Here is a 23,321-nt window from a genome sequence, read left to right on the forward strand (position 1 = left end):
CTTTCCAGATGTTTTTACAAATATCATTTACATTCATATATGGTCAATTTTATACATATACAGGATTCCCTGAATCGATGGACTTCCCTCCCCCCTCCCCGTGGTTTCCATAGTACTTCCTTTTATACTGGATCTTATATTATCCAAATTGTGTTCAAATTTCCATTTGTAACCATAGAATTATTATATTACAAGTGTTATATTAATCCTGCTAACGTTTTCAACTGTGTAGTGTTCTTTAACACAATCTATAAATGTTTGCCATTCTTTATTAAATTTCTTATCTTCTTTGTTTCTGATCCTTCCTGTCAGTTTTGCCATTTTAGCATAGTCCATCACCTTGATTATCCATTCTTCTCTGGTTGGAACTATATTCCATCTCTGGGTGAAAAGCATGTTTGCAGCTGTCGGAGCATACATAAACAATCTCTTCTGCTCCTCTGGTATTACATCACCTATAATTCCTAATAGAAAAGCTGCTGTTTTCCTCACAAAGGTTATTTTAAACAATTTTTTTCAACTCATTATATATCATTTCCCAGAATGCTTTTATTATTTTGCACGTCCACCACGTGTGGTAGAATGGATTCCCAACTCCTGTCAGCCCTGGCCAGCGTGTCTGGTGGCCAGGGGTTATGGAAGCCATAGTCTAACAACATCTGGAGGGTCACACAGACTCCCATCCCTGTTGTTGTCCAAGCCAAAATGCTATTCAGAGAGAAAAGAAAGTTAAAATCTCTTCACTGTTTTGACTTATTAAAACACAAGAGAGCTGTTTCATTCCTCTGAGAGCGCCCCCTCATTAACTTTGTGTGCTGGTTTTGAATTCAGGCATTTGTAATGACTGCTGCCTCTGAGGTGGTTCTATACATAGCTGAATTGTGAGTCAATCAGAATAATTTCTAAAGAATTCTTTACAAAGAAATTATGCCTTCTGTTTTTAGAAGTCTACTGAACTACTTTCATGTCTGAACTACTTTCAATTTTACATTGCTGTTCTTAAATTTTTAAGAAGATGGGCCATTTTTTAATATATATAATGCAGACTTATGCTTTGGGGCACTTTCCATCCACAGTCCCATTAATGTCCTAATGCAAGGAGGGATGGGGGACCTCTTGACGCCTGGGCCCGCTAGGCTGTTTCACTCAAGCCATGCCCACCTGTCCTGCACCTGACATCATATATGACATCAGGTGTGGGGCTGGTAAAGGCAGGGCTTAGATGAAAGAGGTTTGCAGGCACCACCAGTCAGCTGATCGGTGGTGCCTGCAAAACCACTTACACAGCCCTTTCCAAGCATCGACTATAAACTCATTGTCTGCACCTGAGAAGCGTGCCATAGGGATCTGGCTTGTGGGCCAAGTTTGCCCACCTGTCAAAATCTATTGCAGTCCGATATCTGATGCTTCAAAGTGGGAGGAGACTCACAAAGCCTTTCCTCAGTCTTCCTGTGTGTCCCTTTTAATTCTGGGAGACTTGCCAAAGGCTTTAAGACACAGCCCCCATGGTCCTGTTTGCGCCTCCAGAGCCTCAAACATGGGCATAAGGGCTCTCTTAAAGCTTTTGCAGAAGCCTCTTGTGCACAAGCTGCTTCAAAGGTTGCTTTTGCACAGGGCTTCAAGCTCAGCTGATGAATGGGGATGAAATTCTGCTGCTTTGACTTAATGTGGAATTATCCCGTTCTCCTGCCCATCAGCTGATGTGGGCCTAGTTTGGGGATAATGGCCTCATTCGCCAAGTTTGGGCTGCAAGCCAGAGGTTCCCCACCCTTAGCATAGGGATATGTGTATGTCTGAATGGCATATACAGGGAAAAGATGTCTCCCACCCACACTAGTCACTCTAGAGCAATTTTCTTTTAAAAAGAATCTTGACTATAAATTGCTGAGTATCCCATTAATGTTAACAGACTCACAGCATGCACCACTAATATTCTTCCGAGAAATATTATCCATTTGCATTTTAATATGACACCCTGGTGTAATTACATCAGGGAGCTTCGATTTATAAGCTACTGCAGGGCACATTCAGCTTTTTCAGAGCCAGTTTATGTGATAAATTTTATCAAGTGAAAGCTTGAGGAACCATGATGGCCTTAGGCTATGGCGGACTTTTAAAAAAAGGATTTCTACTGCAGAAGTATTATTTCCTAGCCCTGTGGCATAGAGTTGTAGTGCTTCACCACAATTTATTTTGGACTTGGTGCTGCTCATGCCTGCAAGTTTATCGCAGTGCCCATATAATATTAACCTCAGAAAAACGAAACAAAATAAAAAAATTCCTTCCAGTAGCACCTTAGAGACTAAGTTTGTTATACCAATAACAAACTTAGTTGGTCTCCAAGGTGCTACTGGAAGGATTTTTATTTTTATTTTGCTTCAACTATGGCAGACCAATACAGCTACCTACCTGTACTCGGAAAAATACCAATTCAAAATCCCACACACATTTAATCTGGATTTACTGTTTTCCATGGAGTGGGGTGGTTTTTGGGTGTGTGCGTGTGTATTTGCTTATCAGATTTTCTGTGGAAATGTTAAATCTGGAGCAAAAGGGGAAATGTTGGACGGCCTTTTTGACAAAGACAACATTGCATGGATGCTGCAATGAACATACGTGCATGCATAAGCACCACCAAGTCTGCAGTAAACTTCCCTGCAGAAGTGCCTCTGCATGCATGCCAATGCACACACTAGAGAAGTGGTTTGCCACCCCCACGACTACTTAACAATTGCCGAGGGTCTCGGTGGACTGCCTCTTGTAGCAATTGCATTGTGTTGTGCTAGATGCTGTATGGTTTGTATTGGTATTTTACTGCTGCTTTTATTACATAGTGGAGTTTATTGTAGAATTCAAATTGCAACATAGTAAAATACAATTTAAGAAATAAAAGAAGCAATAAAAATATAATTAAAAAACCTATATTAATATGTAATATGGTGTACCATCTCCTGGCTGCTTTCTTCAACTAGACTGGTAGTCCAGTAGGCACCAGTCTGGATCTAACCCATTATTGCCTGTAAACAATAATGGGCCATGACTGGAGCCCAAACTTCAGCAAGTCTCAAAGAAACAGAGCTCAGATCAGATTAGCTGAATCAGCAAATGATGCCAGTGGTCCCCCAAACACTTAAGAACAGAGATGGGGAGCCTGTAGCCTTCCCAGTTATTGTCGGGCTACAACTCCCAATAGCCCTGGCCAGTGGTTGGGAATGATGTGAGTTTATATTCCAGGACCCTCTGCAGGACCTCTAGTTTCCTCAGCGCCACTTTAGGATGAGACTGGAAAAGATACCTTTGCAGTTTTGAAAATGACTTCGAATTGCATATTGGCAACAGTTGTTGTAGTTTTAGATTATATACAATGCCAGCCTTTGTCTTCAGTATGAATCCTTCTGAATGACCCGTTTATCGTGCATTCATCCTAATTGGCTTGCAAAAAACTTAGCTGTTTTTTGCAAGCCAATTAGGCTTGCAACGATTATATCCATTCTTTATTGAGCATTCATTCTTATTTCCTTGCAAGATGGTGACAATGAGCATTCGTCCAACATACATCCTGATTTGCTTGCAATGTGTTTACACATCTGCATGTTAATGTGTTGTTTCATCTCACATTTCATATATTTACCAATCACTTTCCTAACTGCAAAAAGTCTGATCCCCCTCCCCGAAGCTCAAAACAATTTCTTGCATTAGGTTGACAGACCCCTTTAACTGTGCAAACCTAAAGTTCCAGTATGAGCTTGCATTCCGTTCCCACAAAAAATGGCAGTCTGGAGGTGTCATACAACTGCTAGAAAGGACAGGAGGATCCAGCTGTTGCAGGAAAAGGGCTTATTGGGAGTAATTCCTCAATAATCTGCCTCTTAGATATCCCTCGCCTCTTGTGCTTCAGTCTCAGAAGGGCTGAAAAAATGATGCAGTAATTTTTGGCTTTTTAATTAGATGTTAAGCCAGTAAAGCAGTGTGAAAGCATGGCTTCTGCCTAGAAAAGAACTACGGTAGTTTTGCTTTTGAAGTTTTGCCACCTAAATGTCAGCCTACAATAGACTTCAAAGGGAAGTGTACCGTGTGACCCCTTCCTGCAGCAGCCCAATTGCCAAATTTCTGCAGCAGCTGGAAGTCTAAGAAGTTTAACAGCAAAAGAAAATCCAATTTATTTATCAGCCTGGTGCTTATTGGTAATAGCCTTAACTACATATGTATTGGAACTGTTTGGAACAAATTGAGGAGTCAGAGCTGGCTTTGCTGTAACGTTGTCACTACGGGGGACCACAGCATAGGATCAAACTAGGACTGAGAGCCCCCCAAAGGGATTTTTTTTTTGGGGGGGGTGCAGTTTTGTTCGTCCAACACCCTGGCCCAACTGGGGCCAGAGTTTCAATGATGAAAGAGCCAAAAAGGGAATGTTCTGGGAAGCAGATGTGATCTGGTGGATCCTAAACCCTCCCAGCTGCTCACCTGAACCCCAAACTGGGTGTAAATGTGGAGATATTTGTAAGCAGGTTTAAACTCACCCCTCACTTTCCCCTTTTGTTCCAATGTCCAATTAAAGAAGTAACTTTACTGTTCTGAAACAAGGAACACATGTTATGTTCCACAGGGAGCTTAAAGTTTAGAAACAGGGACAACCTTCTAATTCCCAGTCTTACAGCACTGGTGAAGCTACAGTGTAAAATGAGTACAACAGTTAAGCAAAATAGGTCAGTAGTTATAAAAACTATTTTTATTAAACACTTTTTTCACTGTTATGAAATAAGAGCAGTATTTTACAAATCTTAACAGAGCAGTTGAAACATTATCTGGTTAAAAATCTTTCTACCCCACCAACCTCCCTACGCAAAAATAAAACTTAAACAAAAGTAGTATAGTACAAGTCCAAAATAAAACGTAGTTATTACACAAATTCAAAACACAGGTGGCTGATTAAAACCACCACCACCTCACATAAATATACTGATTGCAAACCTGGAGGCCTGCTCATCCGTGATTTGGATAGACAGTGCTTTCATCACCATAGTGTATCCCTGACTGCAGCAGGATTGCTGGCAAAGTAAGACAGCACCGGCAAATTCTGGCATCATGGTCAGAAGTTGTTTGTGTCTGCCTTTTGCACCAATACTTCAACTAGTTTTCATAGAAAATCCAGCTAGTAGGTTTAATAGACTTGGCTTTAAGCCAACAGGATCTCAGTGGCTTAAGCTTAGCTAATTCTTCCTTAAATGATATGGGGTCACAGCCTTTATGTTCACCCAAGCATCATCATTTTCCAAAGCTGAAAAAAGCACAAAATGTTAACTGTTGCCAATGTAAACATATCTATGCTACCAAAAACAGAAGTTAACCACTGGCAAGAAAAATGAGATGCGAGTAAAGAAAACAAGGCCAACAATGGGCAGTGTTGTTGTTTAAAGCAGCTGGGTATTTGTAGAGCCACATTGTTTGCTGAACTTAAGGAGTTCCTTTGATTTGGAAAAGAGCAGCAGCAGCACATATATAGAATATGTAGGTCCTCAGATGCATTAAAAGGAAGAATGTAATGGGAACTTTCCTGCACCCAGCTCTTCTCAAATGAAATTCATGCTGGGTGCTGCTTCATCTGGGTCCATGTTGGATGTCCTTGGCAGAGACAGTAGTTTAGTGCCTCCCTCTACTGTGTCACTGGCAAAGCCACGTTCACGGGGACCTGGCTAGGCTGAGGTGCTGGAGACACATTGCTTATGGGTTGCTGAGGAACAGTTGCCGACTCCATCTTGCTGATATGTATGAAGCGCAGACGAAGCTTCAAAGCAGGCCTCAGGTTGCAAATAATCTTTTCAACCTTTAACGAAAGCCAAAAGAAAATAAAGAATGGCTATAAAGCAATAAAGGGGCGGTCCATTTATGTATAGATATATATGCCTTGCTATCACCAGCAGTCAGCTAACGTGCAGTAAAGCAAGCCAGTGGAGATTGGCTAGGCCATGGTGAATGCATAGTGCAGCCAATCCCAAGAGTAAGCAGAGATTAAAATCAGCTTCTACCAGCTCTGTGGGTTTGACCTTGCTAAGGAGTTGCCCATGGGAAGCTTCACAATCAGCATATCCTTGAAGGTGCTTGCAAAGAGCGCTTTTGGCATTTGGAAGTGGCAAAGAACAGCTGATCAGCAGGGCTTCAAAGCAGTGCACAAGGCTCTTTGCAAGCCCTGGGTTGTGCGTTGAAATCCTGATGTCCATGCAGACTTCAAAGCACGCCATCACCTGATGTCTGTGTAACTTCAGGTGACTGACAGGTGGTCAGCACTGCCTACCTGTCAAATGTGGCCTGCTGGTTTAAAGTCTAAAATAAAAATTTAAAGGTCTTCATTTAGCTTCACAATGCTTACAGAAGAATGTTTGCTAATTGAAACAGGATAACAGATTTCTTTTATATACAGGTTTTAATTGGCTCACTAGTGGCAGGATGTCTATTGCAAAAAAAAAAAAATCTGTTTTTTGTGAATGGCCACTGTTAATAACATAATTAACACCATCTCTACTGTTCTGCATTTCATTTCTCATTTCACTGTTTATAATTCTAACTACCCCCATGTTACTGCATCTGGCAAAGAGGACTCAAGATTCTTCATTGGTTTTAAACAGTTTTTATGCTATTTTCATTGACTCACTTCAAAATTTAAAATAGAAAACAAAATATAATTGTAGTATGTAAGATTTCTTAACCGACATTTTCCTATAAGACAGTGATATCACAACTTTGAAAGATAAAAAAGAAAAACAGAAGAATAAAAGAGAGGGACAATAGAAATAAAGACAGGAAAGAGAAAGAGAAAATAAAGCAAAAGAAGAGACACTTGGCAAAAAATACAAAAGAGGAACTTCCGGTTTTCCATCACTTACTTGGTCTTTTACACTGTCTCCAGTAAACATGTACTTCACATGATACAGGAAATCACATATCGGATCCATGTAGTTGAGATGTGTGTTGCATTGGTCCACCTCCAGAAGCATTTCATAAAAAGCTACTCCAATCTATTACCACACAAACAAAAACTGTACTGAATATGCATGGTATTGTCCTGGTAGGTGGGGTTGGTGAGCAATGCAGGCAGGGGCAGAAGCCTACGGTTCAGTGCTTCTCAAACTTTTTTCTCTGGATCACACTTTCAGAATAAAAATTTACACACAACAAGCCAATAATGTTCTCATGGATAAAAAAAATCATTGGAAAACAAAAAGGAACAACTAGCAGTGCTAGATTTATAGTCCCCGCGATGGGGTGAGCTCCCGTTGCTCAGTCCCTGCTCCTGCCAACCTAGCAGTTTGAAAGCATGCCAAAAGTGCAAGTAGATAAATAGGTACCGCTCCGGCGGGAAGGTAAACGGCGTTTCCATGCACTGCTCTGGTTCGCCATAAGTGGCTTAGTCATGCTAGCCACGACCTAGAAGCTGTACGCCGGCTCCCTTGGCCAATAAAGTGAGATGAGTGCCGCAACCCCAGAGTCGTCCGCGACTGGACCTAATGGTCAGGGGTCCCTTTACCTTATAATAGGTATAGGTAAGGTAATGGACCCCTGGACGGTTAAGTCCAGTCAAAGGTGACTATGCAGTTGTGGCGCTCATCTCACTTTCAGGCTGAGGGAGCCGGCGTTTGTCCACAGACAGCTTTCTGGGTCATGTGGCCAGCATGACTAAGCCACTTCTGGCGCAACAGGACACCGTGACAGAAACCAGTGTGCACGGAAACACCGTTTACCTTCCCGTCGCAGCGGTACCTATTTATCTACTTGCACTGGCGTGCTTTCAAACTGCTAAGTTGGCAGGAGCTGGGACAGAGCAATGGGAGAGCTCACCCCATCGTGGCAAGCCCAAGAGGCTCAGTGGTTTAGACCACAGCGCCACCCACATCCCCACTTTATAATATGATCATGGGGCATCCAAAAAGTATCAACAATGTAGCTATGGAAGAACATGAATCATTCCCAAAATATAATATTGATTGTCCTTGAATCTTCCCACCACAGTGGCGCGACACTCTTTGAGAACCACTGTAGATCTTGTAAAAGGTTATTAAAAACAACAGATCACATTCTTTCAATTTAAAATAGTGACCTGAATCTTGCATACAGATATACTACTGAAGCATTCTGCAAAAGGACTGAGCTTTGATGATGAGAGATAATGGGATAGACAACTGTATTAGTGGATATGTTTGCCAGATACACTGGTGTTCTGTGCTCTACCAAAGAACCACGAGGACATTTCTGGTGAACATTTTTTAAAATTAGTCATTATCTAAATTTGGGGCTTCTTTTGTTTAAGATGAACTCATCAATCCATAGCCATATGAGGGTTTCAGAGCTGGCAAATTAAAACTGGTGGCGCCACGGCAGTAACCCTCACTTGTAGGAGGAGAACTCAGGACTTTTTATTCTTCAAAGATGACAGGAAAAATAGAGAATAAGCTAATTATGCACTTTTCGTATCTCTTGCTCTGCCTGGCTTACTACAGAAAGCAGAGTTTAAAAGGCACAGATGTTCCTTCCTGTCTTCAAAGACAGAGCTTGAAGTCAGCTTTGTTTAGCTACTTATGGCATAAGCATAATTAATTTTAGGACACTGAAAATGTCCTGGAGAGTTTATTTTAAAACTCGTTTGTTGTGCTTGAAGAGACAAGTTGATGAATACTGTAATTTGCTTTCTGCTGTGACTGAATGCAAAGTCCATATAATTTGAGGCTGTGCCTGTGGTGATTTCGGGAGAACTGGGATGTGTTTCTCCCAACAAACTGACAAAAGCAAATGGGCAGCAAAGAAAAGGAAAATACCCCAAAGATTTTGTAAGATATCCTGAAATTACATAATTATGTGATATATGTTCTCTTGCACCTATGACTATGGCAGGGATATATTAAACCTCCAAAGAGGATGGAGGAATAAGCACAATGAAAGATATACAAACTATTCCTTCGTTGAACTGATTTTGTTGGAGGGATAGGAGAGCAAGGTTAATGTTTGCATGGAAAGCCTCACCAGAAAGGCAGTATTTAGCAAAGTCCAAAAGCTTGCTGTCCTACTCTTCTGAGGTCCAGTGCCAAGGGCCTTCTGGCGGTTCCCTCGCCACGAGAAGCCAAGTTACAGGGAACCAGGCAGAGGGCCTTCTCGGTAGTGGCACCTGCCCTGTGGAACGCCCTCCCACCAGTTGTCAAAGAGAAAAACAACTACCAGACTTTTAGGAGACATCTGAAGGCAGCCCCGTTTAGGGAAGCTTTTAATGTTTAATATATTATTGCATTTTAATATTCTGTTGGAAGCCACCCAGAGTGGCTGGGGAATAAATAATAAATTATTAATTGTTTATTATTATTATTATTATTATTATTATTATTATTATTATTATGAACACTGCAGCAATTTCTCTTGATCTCACATACCTCTAGCATGCATCTTGTCCTCTCCTGCTGGAACCGCTGTAGGAATGGACCAACCAGGTGATACACGTAGAGTAACTGAAATTCAGTCTTTACTACTGGTATCAATACTTCAGTGAGAAACCTGTAATATTTCAGAAATTATATTAAGTTAGAAAAACATAAAACAAAACTAATAAAAGAAGCACTATTTTATACACTAAAATTTACCAAATTCTGTTAAGAGGCAAGTGCCGCTAATAATATTAAGATTCATACAATCAAATATTCTGACACACACTTAACAGAAGATATTTGCCTATGTCCTATGGCTATATGTGGGCTTTATATACAAGCAGCACATTTTTATTTGGCTGAAAATAATATTCAGAGATTTTATAGAATATGCCTGTCATGGTGGGAGTCAGGACAGCAAAAAAGGAAGCATATCTTTGTTGTCAGTGAAGTTAATTGTTTATACAAGAAACTGAACATACAGTGGTACCTCAGGTTACAAATGGTTTGAGTTACAAACTCTGCTAACTCGGAAGTAGTACCTCGGGGTGAGAACTTTGCCCCAGGATGAGAATGGAAATTGTGTGCTGGTGGCAGTGGGAGGCCCCATTAACGAAAGCGTGCCTCAGGTTAAGAACAGTTTCGGCTTAAGAATGGACCTCCGGAACGAATTAAGTTCGTAACCCGAGGTACCACTGTACTTATTCTCAGCAACACTCCCCAGTAGGTCTTGCTCCTATGAACCAGTTGCCAGGACTGAAGGTCCCTGCCTTCCACCATCTCTAAGGCTCCTCCTCTCTCAGGTGTTTCCCAAGCACTCTCAAACTGTGTCTGGGCACCTCTGACCTGCTCTAATAATAATAATAATAATAATAATAATAATAATAATAATAATTTATTTATACCCCACCCATCTGGCTGGGTTTCCCCAGAGACTCTGGGTAGCTTCCAACGAAATATTAAAATATAACAGTCTATTAAACATTAAAAGCTTCCCTAAACAGGGCTGCCTTCAGATGTCTTCTAAAAGTCTGGTAGTTGTTTCTCTCTTTGACATCTGGTGGGAGGGCGTTCCACAGGGTGGGTGCCACTACCGAGAAGGCCCTCAGCCTGGTTCCCTGTAACTTGGCTTCTCGCAGCGAGGGAACCACCAGAAGGCCCTCGGTGCTGGACCTCAGTGTCCAGGCAGAACGATGGGGGTGGAGACGCTCCTTCAGGTACACTGGACCGAGGCCGATTCTCATTACTTTGCAAGCTCTTGGAGACCAGGTGAGAGGGGAGCTTGATGCAGCAGAAGAGGGAGACTCTGTGTTTGTCAACAGTCCCTTGACACCCGCTCCTGCTCCAGCCTCAGTCTGAGCTGCTTCCTGTCCCGGGCTCTTCCTACTCACTAAACCCTGTTGTCCCTTCAGCATCTGAAACCTACCCCCCCTCCAATCCACTCCCTTTGACTGCTCCTCTGTGTCCCACCACCAATCCTCTAGCTCCGAGCCTTCCTCCTCTGGGGTTTCCCCAGCTGGTGCCTCCCACCACTCCTCTTCATCCAGCCAATCCATGACACCTACTTTGGAATGAGGGAAAGTTGGCCAATGCTTGAATGGTGCCAGACTGCATGTGCCAATGCCAGAGTGTAGCTACAGCACATCTCTGAGTAAGACTGATGGCAAGCTGTGAAGTCAAACAGTTGGAATGGGTAACCAACCCATTCGGTCTCTGAAGTCAAGCTAGGACTGTTGATAACACTCACAATCCGTTCGTGAAGGACAATCCAGTAGGGCTCCTGGGAAAAGAGAGCCAAAGCAAAGTCAAATCATCAGGACATTCTGGCCCAATTCTAATGTTTTAGGAGCAATGTGATTGCCACTCTCTTTTGGCTCCACCCTACACCACATTGTTCTAGCATGGGAATGTAGAAACCATAGGCCCATGTGTGGAGAACCATGTTTGCATCAAATGGCAACTTAGTTACTGCTGCAGGAAACTGAGTTTTAATAACAAATATTTAAGAGTTCTTAAAATAGAAAATTTATGGGACGCGGGTGGCACTGTGGGTTAAACCACAGAGCCTAGGGCTTGCTGATCAGAAGGTCGGCGGTTTGAATCCCCGTGACGGGGTGAGCTCCCGTTGCTTGGTCCCAGCTCCTGCCCACCTAGCAGTTCGAAAGCATGTCAAAGTGCAAGTAGATAAATAGGCACTGCTCCAGCGGGAAGGTAAACGGCATTTCTGTGCGCTGCTCTGGTTCGCCAGAAGCGGCTTAGTCATGCTGGCCACATGACCCAGAAGCTGTACGCCGGCTCCCTCGGCCAGTAAAACGAGATGAGTGCCGCAACCCCAGAGTCGTCCGCGACTGGACCTAATGGTCAGGGGTCCCTTTACCTTTACCTTTAAAATAGCAACCCTAAGCAATTTCTACACTGCTCAAGGTGTCAAATTTTCTGAATTGCTTCAGATGCACCATACTCTGTCTTTGATTCTTCACATCTAAATTCCATTGAACAAACTTACAGTCAAAACTAAAAATAATGAACGCTACCCTAACTTCTGTATTATACTTCTTGTACAGGGGTTGATGTTTTAGCGCGCTCTCTCTTCACTTAAATCAGAATTCAAAATGCAAGATGACTTACAGGTAACGCAGTGATAATGAGTCCAATTGCATTCATCCAAGCTGTGATATTGTCTCTGGGCACTAAAGGCTGACTATAAGAAATGAAGGGGGAGAGAGACATGTGATTCTTTTATTTAATATTTTGGCAAAGGTGCTTTAAAGAAATTGATACATTAAAATCAGCTAAATATGGTTAGCTGAGTTGGTTAGGGTGTGATGCTGATAACGCCAAGGTTGCAGGCCCAATCCTTGCATGGGACAGCTGCATATTCCTGCATTGCTGGGGGGCGGGGCGGCGGTTTGGACTAGACAATCCTCAGGGTTCCTTCCAGCTCTACAATTTTGTGATTTGGTTCCTGGGAATCTTTCCATTTTGACAGATATTAGACAACATTTTGCAATGTTAACAGGCCCCCAACTTCATAAGTGTCCCCCCACCCCCACCTTTCAGAAAGTTTTACATACCTTTTCAGCACAACATTGAGGAGGGCATTGCCCACATCCTTTCCTGGCACAGTCAATGCCATGAGTTCGACACAGGTAACATGCAGAGCGTGGGCAGCTGGGTTGGGAAATTCATTGAACCTCCAGTCACAGTTTGGGAATGGGCTAGATGATTTGCCAGCCATCGGTGACAGCGATTAAGGTAAATAGTTATAGAAACTAGGAAGCAGCCATTAGAACAAGAAGTTAGCATCCTATCAGGAGCATCACAGTTACTGAGTATAATGCGTTGTACACTTTGTGTTCCCCCCCACCAAATAATGCAATGCAGTGTATTAGAAATTTTGAGCCGGTTTCCCCAGTTCAAGGAACTAAAGGTGGTTTGTTAAGAAAGTGACTGGTCCTGTGATCTTTTGGATTTATAAATTTTACTTTGGCTTATTTATTTAACAAAATTTATGTACTGCTTGGTCTGGCTCAACTCAGTGGGGTTTACTTCTGGTGAACCTGCCAATGCTTGGGATGATAGCCACACATATTTAACACATGAAAAGAGTTAAAAACATGCATGCTCTACTTATTTTGCAGTAGTAATTTGATAAAAAATCTGTGGGCGGCTGAAGCACTAGAAAATAGCCATTTACCAATTCATTATGATGAGAATAGTTATTTGGATGCAGCCTGATATGTCACATTTTTTCTTTTTTTCTTTAACAAAAAGGATATTATCAACCAGTCTCGCAATCAGTTTGCAATAATAAATATCTTCAGGAATCCACAGGTTATCTTCTCGTGCATTCATACCACATTTGAGGTAAGTATCACTTAAGCACCACCCTTGTGGCCGATTGTCTTTAAGGGAGCCGATGATGGCATGGACGAGCTTTCGTTTGAGGTTCATCCTCTCCCGGAGGTGCCCCTCATAGTAGTGAAGAGTGTTGTACAGGTAGGTCACTGGACGATCTGCCAAGAGGAGAACAGATGTGTTCACAAACTTAGAGCAAAGTCTGTGTTTAATCCATGTTATAAAACTAAACCTTCATTCAGGCAATCCAAGTTCAGTTCCAATAAGTCTGGGATTTGTACCAAATATAAATAATGCAATCTGATCATCTCTCAGTTTGGGGAAAATTTAGCCTGCAATTTTTGCTATCTTGTATACTTTACTTTGCTCACTGCAGGAGCTCAAAGATTTCAACTTGTTTTGCCCACACACTTTCAAGAATATTTATACAACCGCAAGGACTAGCTTGCAGTTTTCATAATAATAGAAGCTGAGATTTGTTTGAAGCTAAATTGTGCAGCCAGCATCACAGTATACATTTTCTTTTTTGCACTCTTGCTGAATCGCTGTAAGTACAAGTAGCCATGCTTGTAGCTTTAGAATCAGAGGCAGAAGTTCAAATGAGTAGTAGTACCTGTTGCCTCTTTGATTAAAGTTCTCATAATAATTCAGCACATTAACCCTGCATTTTGTGAAAAATCAGAGAAAATCTCAAGCTAGGCTCATGTCAGAAATAATTTTTGTGTGCTCATTCTCTTTATGGGATAATAAATCACATCTTTTAATGACAATCTCTGTGGTAACCCTACTACACCTCTAAGTAGCAGCTCTGGCTGCTTTTCTTCCCTGGTTTTTTTTTATTAAAAGAATGCAACATTTGCACTGGTAACTCAAATATTTCTCCAAACCCAGGGAATAATATTTGTGTGTTTGAAATTGGAAAGAACATGTAATAGTGACCAAAACGTGGAATAAGATCATCCTAGAGGACAATTCTGCAAATACTTTATAGTGACAACAATGGACTAAAGGCCTTAGATTAGACAAACATTGATATACATTCATCACATTGGAAAGAATTGCTAATCTCTGGTTTTTCCATATTACTATAATAGGATATGCGCGTCATCAGTGACAATAAAGAACAGCCTCAAAAGATGCTTCATAGTGATTTGAGCAAGATTCTAAGCAAGAGTATTTAAATGCTTATATGGTAATGTATGAGGTTTCCTAAAGCAATCTATATAGCAACAAGCACACCAAAAAGGGCAAAATCTGGTAGTGTTAAAATCTGAAAAATTCTGTTCATTTTCCATGCCCCCTTAGTTCATAAAATGCTAAAAAAAAAATCAATGTGACAAAAAACCCCAAACAGTTTTATTTGCAGAGTAAATACAAATGCCAACATAATCCATTTTGCATTTATCTCAAATTTAAGCTGTTTGATCACATAATTTGGATTTATTTTTAAACCACGAGGGATTAATACCTTTTTCTTAATCCTTGTTCTCAAAAAGGGAGGGAAGTTATGTGTGGCTGTTATTAGTGGTCTACCCAGCATAGTAACTATTACAATTCATGCTGTTCCTCATTACTGAACTACTAATCTTTGTGGCTTCTCCTCAGCTTTTGAAGTAATTGGAAACATCAGCAATCCAGTCTCATACTTCTCTCTTTACAGCTATTTCAAAAGACGACCACCCCAATTACCTCCTTCCTGCAACCTCATGAGCTTTGATGCATGCATGGCGTTTGACTACATACAAAGGCTTCCACTTTGCTTCAATATGCCTGGGTGGGGACGGGGGACGACTCAGCATGCATACATCTGCTTTGTGACATGCAGAATTTCTCCAACAGGGACAGAGCTTGACATCTGTGCCTGCAGTTTTGGCTCAGCCAAACATGGATGCTATCACACCAGCTTGGTTGCGATTGTTGAAATGTATATTGACACAGACTTTTGAAGAGGCCTGCAATTTCCATAGTCTTCCTAGGAGTAGGGTCCGTCCCCCCAGCAAGTCTGACAAAGCCATATGCAATTACTCCTTTACTATGCTAGTGAGACAAGCAAAATTAGCACAGCTGGAACAAGACCCAGACACACACAACGCTTTATTGGTGGGGTGGGGGGGAAAGAATCTTACCATGGAATTTGTATAAGCCTCCTAGATGATCGAGTAAAGTCTCCAGTGATTTGGACACCGGAAGGAGTTCCAGAAATCTGTGAATCACAATGTCAAATACTGGCAGGAAGCGGAGACACACATTTCCAAAGTATATCGGCAAGTACTGGGGCTGGATTTGTACTGGAGGGTTGACTTGCTCTGCTAACCCTTCAAAATATAACTTTTCAGGATACCTCTGTGGAGGGAAAAGTTTTTAAAATATTAATTTATCTGCCTTGCTTTGGTAACATTTGAAACCTAATATTTTATTCTCTAAATGTTCTGAATGCAGATCCCCCCCCTCCACAATCCTGTTGTGCACTTGAAAAGCAATGGTGCTTTACATTCACATCTCACTGCAAAATCTCTAGCACAAACTGAGCTCTGTAATTAGAAACACATACAGGCAGCAAATCGTATAAGGACTTTTAAAGATTTCTAACCTTAGGTGCGGGGTGGGGTGCTGCTGCTAAGAGAATGAATATAGGCATGTTTCTGCCACTGGGGAACGAAGTGGTTTTTGAAGCAGTGAAATGAATGCAGGTAAGCCTTAGGGTGATTTCAGCCTCAAAGCCCACATCTCTGGCAGTTCACTGTGACTGGGCATACCTACACATGCAGGAAACAAAAGCTACCACACCTTCCAAGTCCTGATCTGTTCTAGGTGGTAAGGATTGGCCTAGCATCTTCAACTCCCCTAATAATCCCCTGCAGGGAAATGGTTTTGCGTGTGTCTTTGCCAGTAAGACCTGCCTGTTTTCAAACTATACTCCCAGTTCAAATGTGAAATACTCCCAGCCTTTCTCAGACATAGGGAAACTAATCTTGGTATTCAGCAAATTGCAGTTGTTAGCATTCGTCTGCTTTGAGAGACAACAGTGTGCGCCTCCAGCAGTGAAGTCAAACTGCTGCATTAGCAGCACTGATGTGGCCTCCCTGGAGCACCAGCCTGGGCAGTGTGCATGGAGGTCTTAGGTTAATGTGGACCAAAGGAAAGCAGAGCAATCCGTTTGGTACCAGCTTGGCTGCAGGAGTTGCCGTAAGGAGGGACTCCCCTCTGGATTTGTGTATGGTTTACTCTTTAACCCTTTTTTCTCCCAAAGGTATCTTGCAAGGCAGAAGTTTAGGATCAGAGTTTTCCTTCTCTTAGATGGGCTACCTTCCCAGGTTGACGAGCCCCACCTGCCCCTCACTCTCCTCTACAGCACGTACAGAAACCACCTTCTTGACCATTAGGCTACTATTAGTCTCGGCCGCTCAATCCGCTGGAGCCTGTCTTTGTCCCTAAAGCACCCAGGGTTTGAGACCCATCAGCTACCCTCACCCAGTTTAACCAGCCAGTCAAAGCCATTCCCTGGGGGTGGCTGCTATCGCATGTTGACAGCATTTAGGAGCCCCAGGTGAAAGCTGAGTGCAGGGTGGGGACCAAAGGTGGACAAACTACCCCAGAAATAGCATGACATGTCCCCCACCAAAGGCACTACCCCCTCCCCTAGGACCCCATACACCCCTAGCAATTGGCAGTAATAAACAAATAAATGCCTTGGGAAACAAAGGGTAAAGTTAGAAACAATATTCTAACTTTACATTATTTCACCACAAAGTAAAGTAACCAAAAGTACCTTGTGATAGGACATGTGTTTTGTATGCCAGTCATTCTGCAGCCAATGCTCTGGGGAGTTGTCTTTCACAAATTCACTTACTCTGTTTCGGAAATCATTAGGTTTAAGTAAGAGCAACTGAATGATGAAGTAGCACACTTGGGCTTCGTTGCCCTCATGACTGCGCATTGCCTGAAATGAAGAGGATATAAAGCATCTAAGAGGACAGCAAAATACTACAAACGAAACATTTATGGCTCATGGATGGAAATAAATCTGTGAGTCAAATCTGTAGCACATGAGCCAGAGATGTTTGGAGAGAGCCACACTGTGCATAGGCGTTTATATGCTGATGCTAGACACCTCCAAGCCAAGAAGAGCAAGTTGGAATGGTTGGTTTTAAAGGAGTGCATGGATATTTATTTATCTCACACAATTTGTGCATTGTTTGATTGTTAAAAACCTCTAAGCAGTTTACAAAATTATAAAATGATACATTGAAACTATCGATAACAGTTAAAAGCAGGTTTTAAAAAATATTCAGAAGATGATTAAAATTAGCAATAGCTAAAAAGAAAACACATGTAAGATATACAGTGGGCATGACAGAGACAACCAAAAAGACAGTTATATCTTCTTTGCATCTGTCGTCACTGTGGAAAATGTGGGATTGATCCTTGTGCCTGAATGTACTGTCTGAGGGGTTGAGGGAAACAGCTGTAAAAATGTGAACAAATCACTGGGTCCAGGTAGCATTCACTAGAGAAAACTTAAAATAACTCAAATGTGAAATTACTAATCTTCTAACAAAAAATGCAACTTGTCCCTACAATCAGCTTTTTAACTTGTTCATAAATCACCTAGTTAGAAGTGAGCAGTGAGGTGCTGATGTATCATAATCGTTCAGCGTGGCAAAAACAAAAAGGAATTGTGAGGAACTCCCCAGAATCTCACCAATTTAGGACTATTAGTTTTATGGTCATCATACAAGAAGTACCCTCTGTTGTGGCGTTACTTACCAAACATAAAATCAACCGGTCCAGTGTCACAATGTTGTATTTCCACACCATGTCATTGAGAATCTCAATACACTTATTGAGCTGCTGGCCCCCAGCTGATGTTGAAAATTCATAGACCAAGAAATCTGCAAATGTCCTTACATGAGCCACCAGAGCTCTGGCTCCGATTCTTTCCAACACCCTAACAAACAGGATAGAAAAATGCAATGGTGGCAGATGCAGAATTAATTTAACAACGTGGGCTGTCAGATATAGATACTCTACCTAAGGCTGCCATTATCAAGCAACCAACCTCTAGAGAGCTACTATTTTTAGAATTCACTCTCAAAATGCACAAAGTAGGGCAGAACTGATAAAAACCTGCACTAAAAAGAGTGGTGATTCTACCCCCTTCTGTCCTAAAATAGATTTCCCCTGGAGTTAGTAGATAGGTCTGCAGCAGCCCACTTTGTATTGATTTGCACCGATAATGAATTTGGTCTTTCAGCATACACCTAGCAGACTATTAACTTTATACATAATGAATGTCCAGGGGACGAACCATTAAACCCGGGGCAGCTGCAGAAAACCCCAGTCTTTGGCATATATGTTATGTTTCCTTTTACTAGTGTGCTAACTGAAATGTACCTCTTGCTTAGAATGTTCTGCACAAATCTACTATGCCAGAAACAATCCATCTTGAAATAACTAACCTGTAACCAATTTGGTTAATGTGATCAGTCTCCAGAAGCATCTTCCAGAGGAGACAAAGGAAGAGGGGTGGGGAGCCCTGCATGGAGAAGTGGGTGATGATGTCATTCTCATTGATCATGGACTTCCATTTTCGGTACTCCTCTTCCACGTTTTTCTTCAGGTTAAAGCGGCTCTCTTGAGGTACATTGTTTTGTTTGAAGAATGCCTAGAATAAAGTGAATTGTTATCAGTTGTCTAATCTGAAAATTCCTATTTCATCTGAAATTAAGTAAGCTACTGCGAGTCACTCTGCTTCTATAATAGAGCCATTCAGAAGTGGGATTTTAAAAACCTGGAGGAAGAAATCTTCCATCTGAAGATGGGACTTAATTTTGGGGCTCCAGCCTCTTCCTAATACCGCCCTTGTTGTCCCCTCTTGATTTTCCCCTAAATATCCAGCATTGCCAATATAAATACTGCCACTTTTCTGGCTTTCTATCTCACAAGGGAGCCATGTGTTCCAATTTGTGCCAGAGACAGGCCTGAGTAACTGATTAAATATTTTTAGAATATCGGGGGGAAACAATTATCTCAGAAACCTTGCATCCTGTAATCATTTTGGATCTAGCAAACACTAATCCAGTTATGTCTAATGCCTCCTACATCTCATCTCAAGTCTCTGACAATGTGTGGACTGCAGGGGTCCTAAACCATGCCCACCTTTTCTCTCCCCTGACTCCTTTCGCTATCTATTCAGTATGAAGACGATTTCTGGAGAGTTTGAAGCTTGCTCACAACCGGACATGGCTAGGTTGAATCCTTTCCCCCCCCCCACACCCGTGGGCCAACTTTAATAGGTGGATGAGGCCATCCACCCGTCACTCACCTGATGTCATTATGACCTCAGATGACAACTGGAAAGGGGCTCACTTTCAAAGGGAACAGCTCTTGAATACAAATGGCATGCAAACTTACTTCAAAAGGGATGGCTCTCAGTGCCTACACTAGGGAGTCCCAGATGGGGAACTACTTTGTTCAGCCAATCCTAGTGGGGTTTCCTACTAGTGAGAGGCAGCCCTGAAGAAGGCAGTTTAAGGTCCTGACTATTTCTTTGCATCCATGTCTTTACCTGACTATACCTGACACCACATAGGATGTCCAATGTGGGGCAGGTGGGTGTGGTCTGGGGAAACAGCCTTGCAGGCCAAATCAGGACCTCTACCAGGTCTGATGAGGCCCACAAGGTGGAGGTTCCTCAACACAACTTTAGCTGGTCCCAAGAAAGGTATTAGGTTCCTGTGGCATCTAGTTTTTTTCCTGATTTCTTAAAGCCGTCTTAGAAACACAGAGCTTTCTCTATACAGATGAAGGCAGCTGATGCAAGGATAGGCCTAGCACAATGTGTCCTTTTAGTACAGCAATTCAAAGTTCATACTCCTTTCACCAGACTAGGCTAAAAGCAGAAATAACCTGCCACATGTTTTGTTACGTTACTTCTGCAGAAATCCCTAATAACGGGTACATTTTGTTGGTAGTGCTTTCTTGTTAAAACCTTTAAACCTGTACCCATTTAAAACCTTTAAATCTCATCCTCCAAAATATACAAAAAACACTGTTGGGAAGCTTCCTTCACGTAGTTTTAATGTGAGGTGACTTTTAAAAAGTAAGAGAAACAGTATCTTCTTCCATCCTAACTCGCTCAAAGGTGAAGACATACTTGAAAAATTGGTTTTGCTTTTTTAATTACCTGAAGTGGAGCCGGAAAACAGCTCAAGGTGTGTGAAGCCCAGTTATGGGGAGTAAAGCTCATGATGGTCTGCAGTATATCCTTGCACCAGGTGCCCTGAATGGAATCCGACCCTGTGAAAAAATCTAAGACAGACATCTAAATGTAATTACTTATTTAAATAGCTTAATCAAATACAGTGGATTGATCAATAGTCATATTTATTCCCCACAAATGCTCTATGCATTATTACTGGTATTGTAATTTTAACCATTCAAAACCTCCATGGGTTTCCTTTTCCAGGTTTAATATTCATTCTGACTAGACTCTGTTTTAGATCAACCAGAGTTTAGCATTATATTTCAACCCTAAACTTAGCTGTGGTCAGAGAAAACAAGTCAGCTTCATAAACTATAGTATGAAGGTGGCTTATTTTACCTAACTATAGTTTGTCTATGTTAAGAGATCATGGCAAGCTGTGATTAGTTTAAAGTGGATGTGAAAGCTTCTAAACCTATTGTGATTACAATGGAAGAAGGAGTAAGATGTGAGCCTGATAATAGCTGTGGCCTCATAACAGTTCACACTTCAATAATTGTAACAATGCAGTGAAAGCATAAAGAATTCAAGACTCATAATTTTTTTTAGCACAGTACTGTATTAATGCTCACATCTTGTGCTTTCCTTTGATATATTCAAAACCATTTGTAAAATTGAGAGATAATGACTGTTACCTGTGACATGCGTTGCTCTTGCTAGAGTCAAAATAAGTGCTCTGTTAAGTTCTTCCGATTCTGCTGAAAGGACTGTTTTGGGCTCATTAAGGAAGCGGGTGAATTGTGGCTGGACCTCAGAGCTACCCAAAGCAGTAATCAGCCGTAGAGCAGTGCTTTCAACACTATAAAGAGAATATGTTAGCTATGTTTTCAGGGAGAAACAGGGTTTTTAATGATAATTGCAGGAAATCAAAGCAGGAAACACCTTGCTTCAAGCATTATTACAGAAAGCATGGCAAGATTCATTTGACTTGATGATCACGTGATTTGAGTTTTCAGTTTTGCGCTTTACATGAGTTCACCCTCAATTGACTACCCATATTTCCATGAATGCATATTGGCCTGGTTTGCATGACTCAGTAAGTGTACCATGATTGCGCACACTTGTGGGCTCCCAAAGAGGAGTTAGCAGCAGTCTCCAGTCTTGTTTAATCTTGCTCCGCAATGAGCAAAGCCAACCTTTTAGCTTAGCATGTTGCCTGAACTTGGGCACATGGTTCATATCTCTCTTCACTAATCATAAGCTGTGGCCAAAGTTGGTTATGTAGTGTTTGAATCCGCCCTTCCAAAAATTGCACTAACTTTTGGCCTAGAAACATTTTTGACCCAATCCCTCTTCCATGGTTTTCTGCTCTGTGTGATGCTTGCAAAGCAGAAATAGATTGATTTACAGTAGCAACACTTACCACAGATGAAGCTGGTTCTGATTAGTCTGTGCCACAGCAGCTAAGGAATGAAGGTTACTGAGCAGCTGGACTCTGTAATGAGGTTGGATATGGTGCATGCGATAGCTGAACATCTCCAGGAGAGTATGCAAGATTCCCCAAGCGTGAGACTTAAAAACAGTGGGTAGCAGTTGGCCTGAAAAGAAAAATATGAAATCAACCATTTTTTCAGCGAAACATTCAGAGGAATATATTTTTCTTACAGGCACAAACAGAATCAGGCAAGTTCAGGCATGTTTCTTTTTTTCGCCCTACAGCATTGACAATATATAGCACCTAGTTAGATCTTAGCAGCGTTCAGGTAGAATAGGTATCCACTATTATGCAATTATGCAGAACACTACATTATTCATTTATATAATGGCTCTCTAAACAGGAGGTTAAAGCAGGAGTCCCTATTATTCAATGCTTGTCATCTCTTCTTGAAAGAAGATATTACATGCATTGAGTAATACAAATGATGTAGACGGCTTTGTTGAAATATGGCAACCTTTTATAAAACACTTCACTGATAACCCTGAAATCACAGATTGGACTTGGGCAAACCCAGCAGGGTTAACTGTGAGGTTAAAACCTGCATGCCATTTGGGTTCCCTGGAAGAAGTGTTGGATAAATATGTTAATAAAAGCAACAATAAAAATGACAAGATAAATTTCCTTCAGTGTGCATAGCGCTGAAGCTGGTTTGTTCCCAGTTCAAATCCTAGCTTATCAACAAACTAACTGGGTGGTGCCAAGCAGGCCATTCCCTTATTATCCTGAGTCCCCTATCAATAATTAGGGATAATACTATTGTTTCTGTCTTACACATATAAGAATCGGTGAGATGAAAGTGCTTTGGCTATTCAGGAAAAGAACTATATGTATTATTATAATATGCATGCTATTTATTTCTTCTTGATCTCAGATTTTGCTTTGTGATGGTATCATGTACTAGAAAATAAAGTTGTCATGCCAGATAGAGAATGTCTGCAAAATAACTTAACATATATCTAAACGAAAGTTATAATAACTTGACCTTGTTCCTGAACTAGATTGCATAGAAGTATGTCTTTAGCATCAATTTACATTATGCAGGGCCCCAAATTGTAAGCACTTTGGAGCATGCACAGACAGCCTAAGCCAGGGATGTTTATGTATATTAATTTGGCAGCAGAGGCCCAAATTTCAACCATATCTGTTGACATTTTTAAAAATCAATCAAACAAGATTTCTTACTTATGAAACCTTTGATGCCCAAGGATTCTATTTCCATATAAACCAGCAAGCGACTATAAGTTTCCACAAGGGCTGGAGCCAAGGCTAAGCTAGATTTCGCATGGGCCAGTTTGATCACTCTGGTAGCTATGCTGTGAATGAGGCTGGGGAGAAAAAGAAACCATGTTATTTTCAA

The 23,321-nt window shown here is 41.5% G+C and overlaps 1 protein-coding gene across 4 annotated transcripts in view; it reads right to left on the reverse strand.

The window, feature by feature from the left end:
• Positions 1-5,017: 5,017 nt before the first annotated feature.
• Positions 5,018-23,321, reverse strand: part of MED23 (mediator complex subunit 23) — a 42,625-nt gene continuing 24,321 nt past the window's right edge. For all 4 annotated transcript variants that reach the window (XM_033143787.1, XM_033143785.1, XM_033143788.1 and 1 more), the window contains 15 exons: positions 23,147-23,289; positions 21,890-22,064; positions 21,162-21,325; positions 20,449-20,573; positions 18,722-18,927; positions 18,030-18,210; positions 17,032-17,202; positions 15,389-15,605; positions 13,184-13,420; positions 12,479-12,644; positions 12,033-12,105; positions 10,970-11,184; positions 9,414-9,534; positions 6,882-7,013; positions 5,018-5,824 (listed from right to left, as the gene is read on the reverse strand). In XM_033143787.1, coding sequence (XP_032999678.1) covers positions 5,654-5,824; positions 6,882-7,013; positions 9,414-9,534; positions 10,970-11,184; positions 12,033-12,105; positions 12,479-12,644; positions 13,184-13,420; positions 15,389-15,605; positions 17,032-17,202; positions 18,030-18,210; positions 18,722-18,927; positions 20,449-20,573; positions 21,162-21,325; positions 21,890-22,064; positions 23,147-23,289 — 2,497 coding nt within the window. In that variant the 3' untranslated portion in view covers positions 5,018-5,653. The remainder of the gene's footprint in view (positions 5,825-6,881; positions 7,014-9,413; positions 9,535-10,969; positions 11,185-12,032; positions 12,106-12,478; positions 12,645-13,183; positions 13,421-15,388; positions 15,606-17,031; positions 17,203-18,029; positions 18,211-18,721; positions 18,928-20,448; positions 20,574-21,161; positions 21,326-21,889; positions 22,065-23,146; positions 23,290-23,321) is intronic.

This window comes from Lacerta agilis, chromosome 3 (assembly GCF_009819535.1).
Source record: "Lacerta agilis isolate rLacAgi1 chromosome 3, rLacAgi1.pri, whole genome shotgun sequence".
In the NCBI taxonomy this organism is placed as follows: Eukaryota; Metazoa; Chordata; class Lepidosauria; order Squamata; family Lacertidae; genus Lacerta; species Lacerta agilis.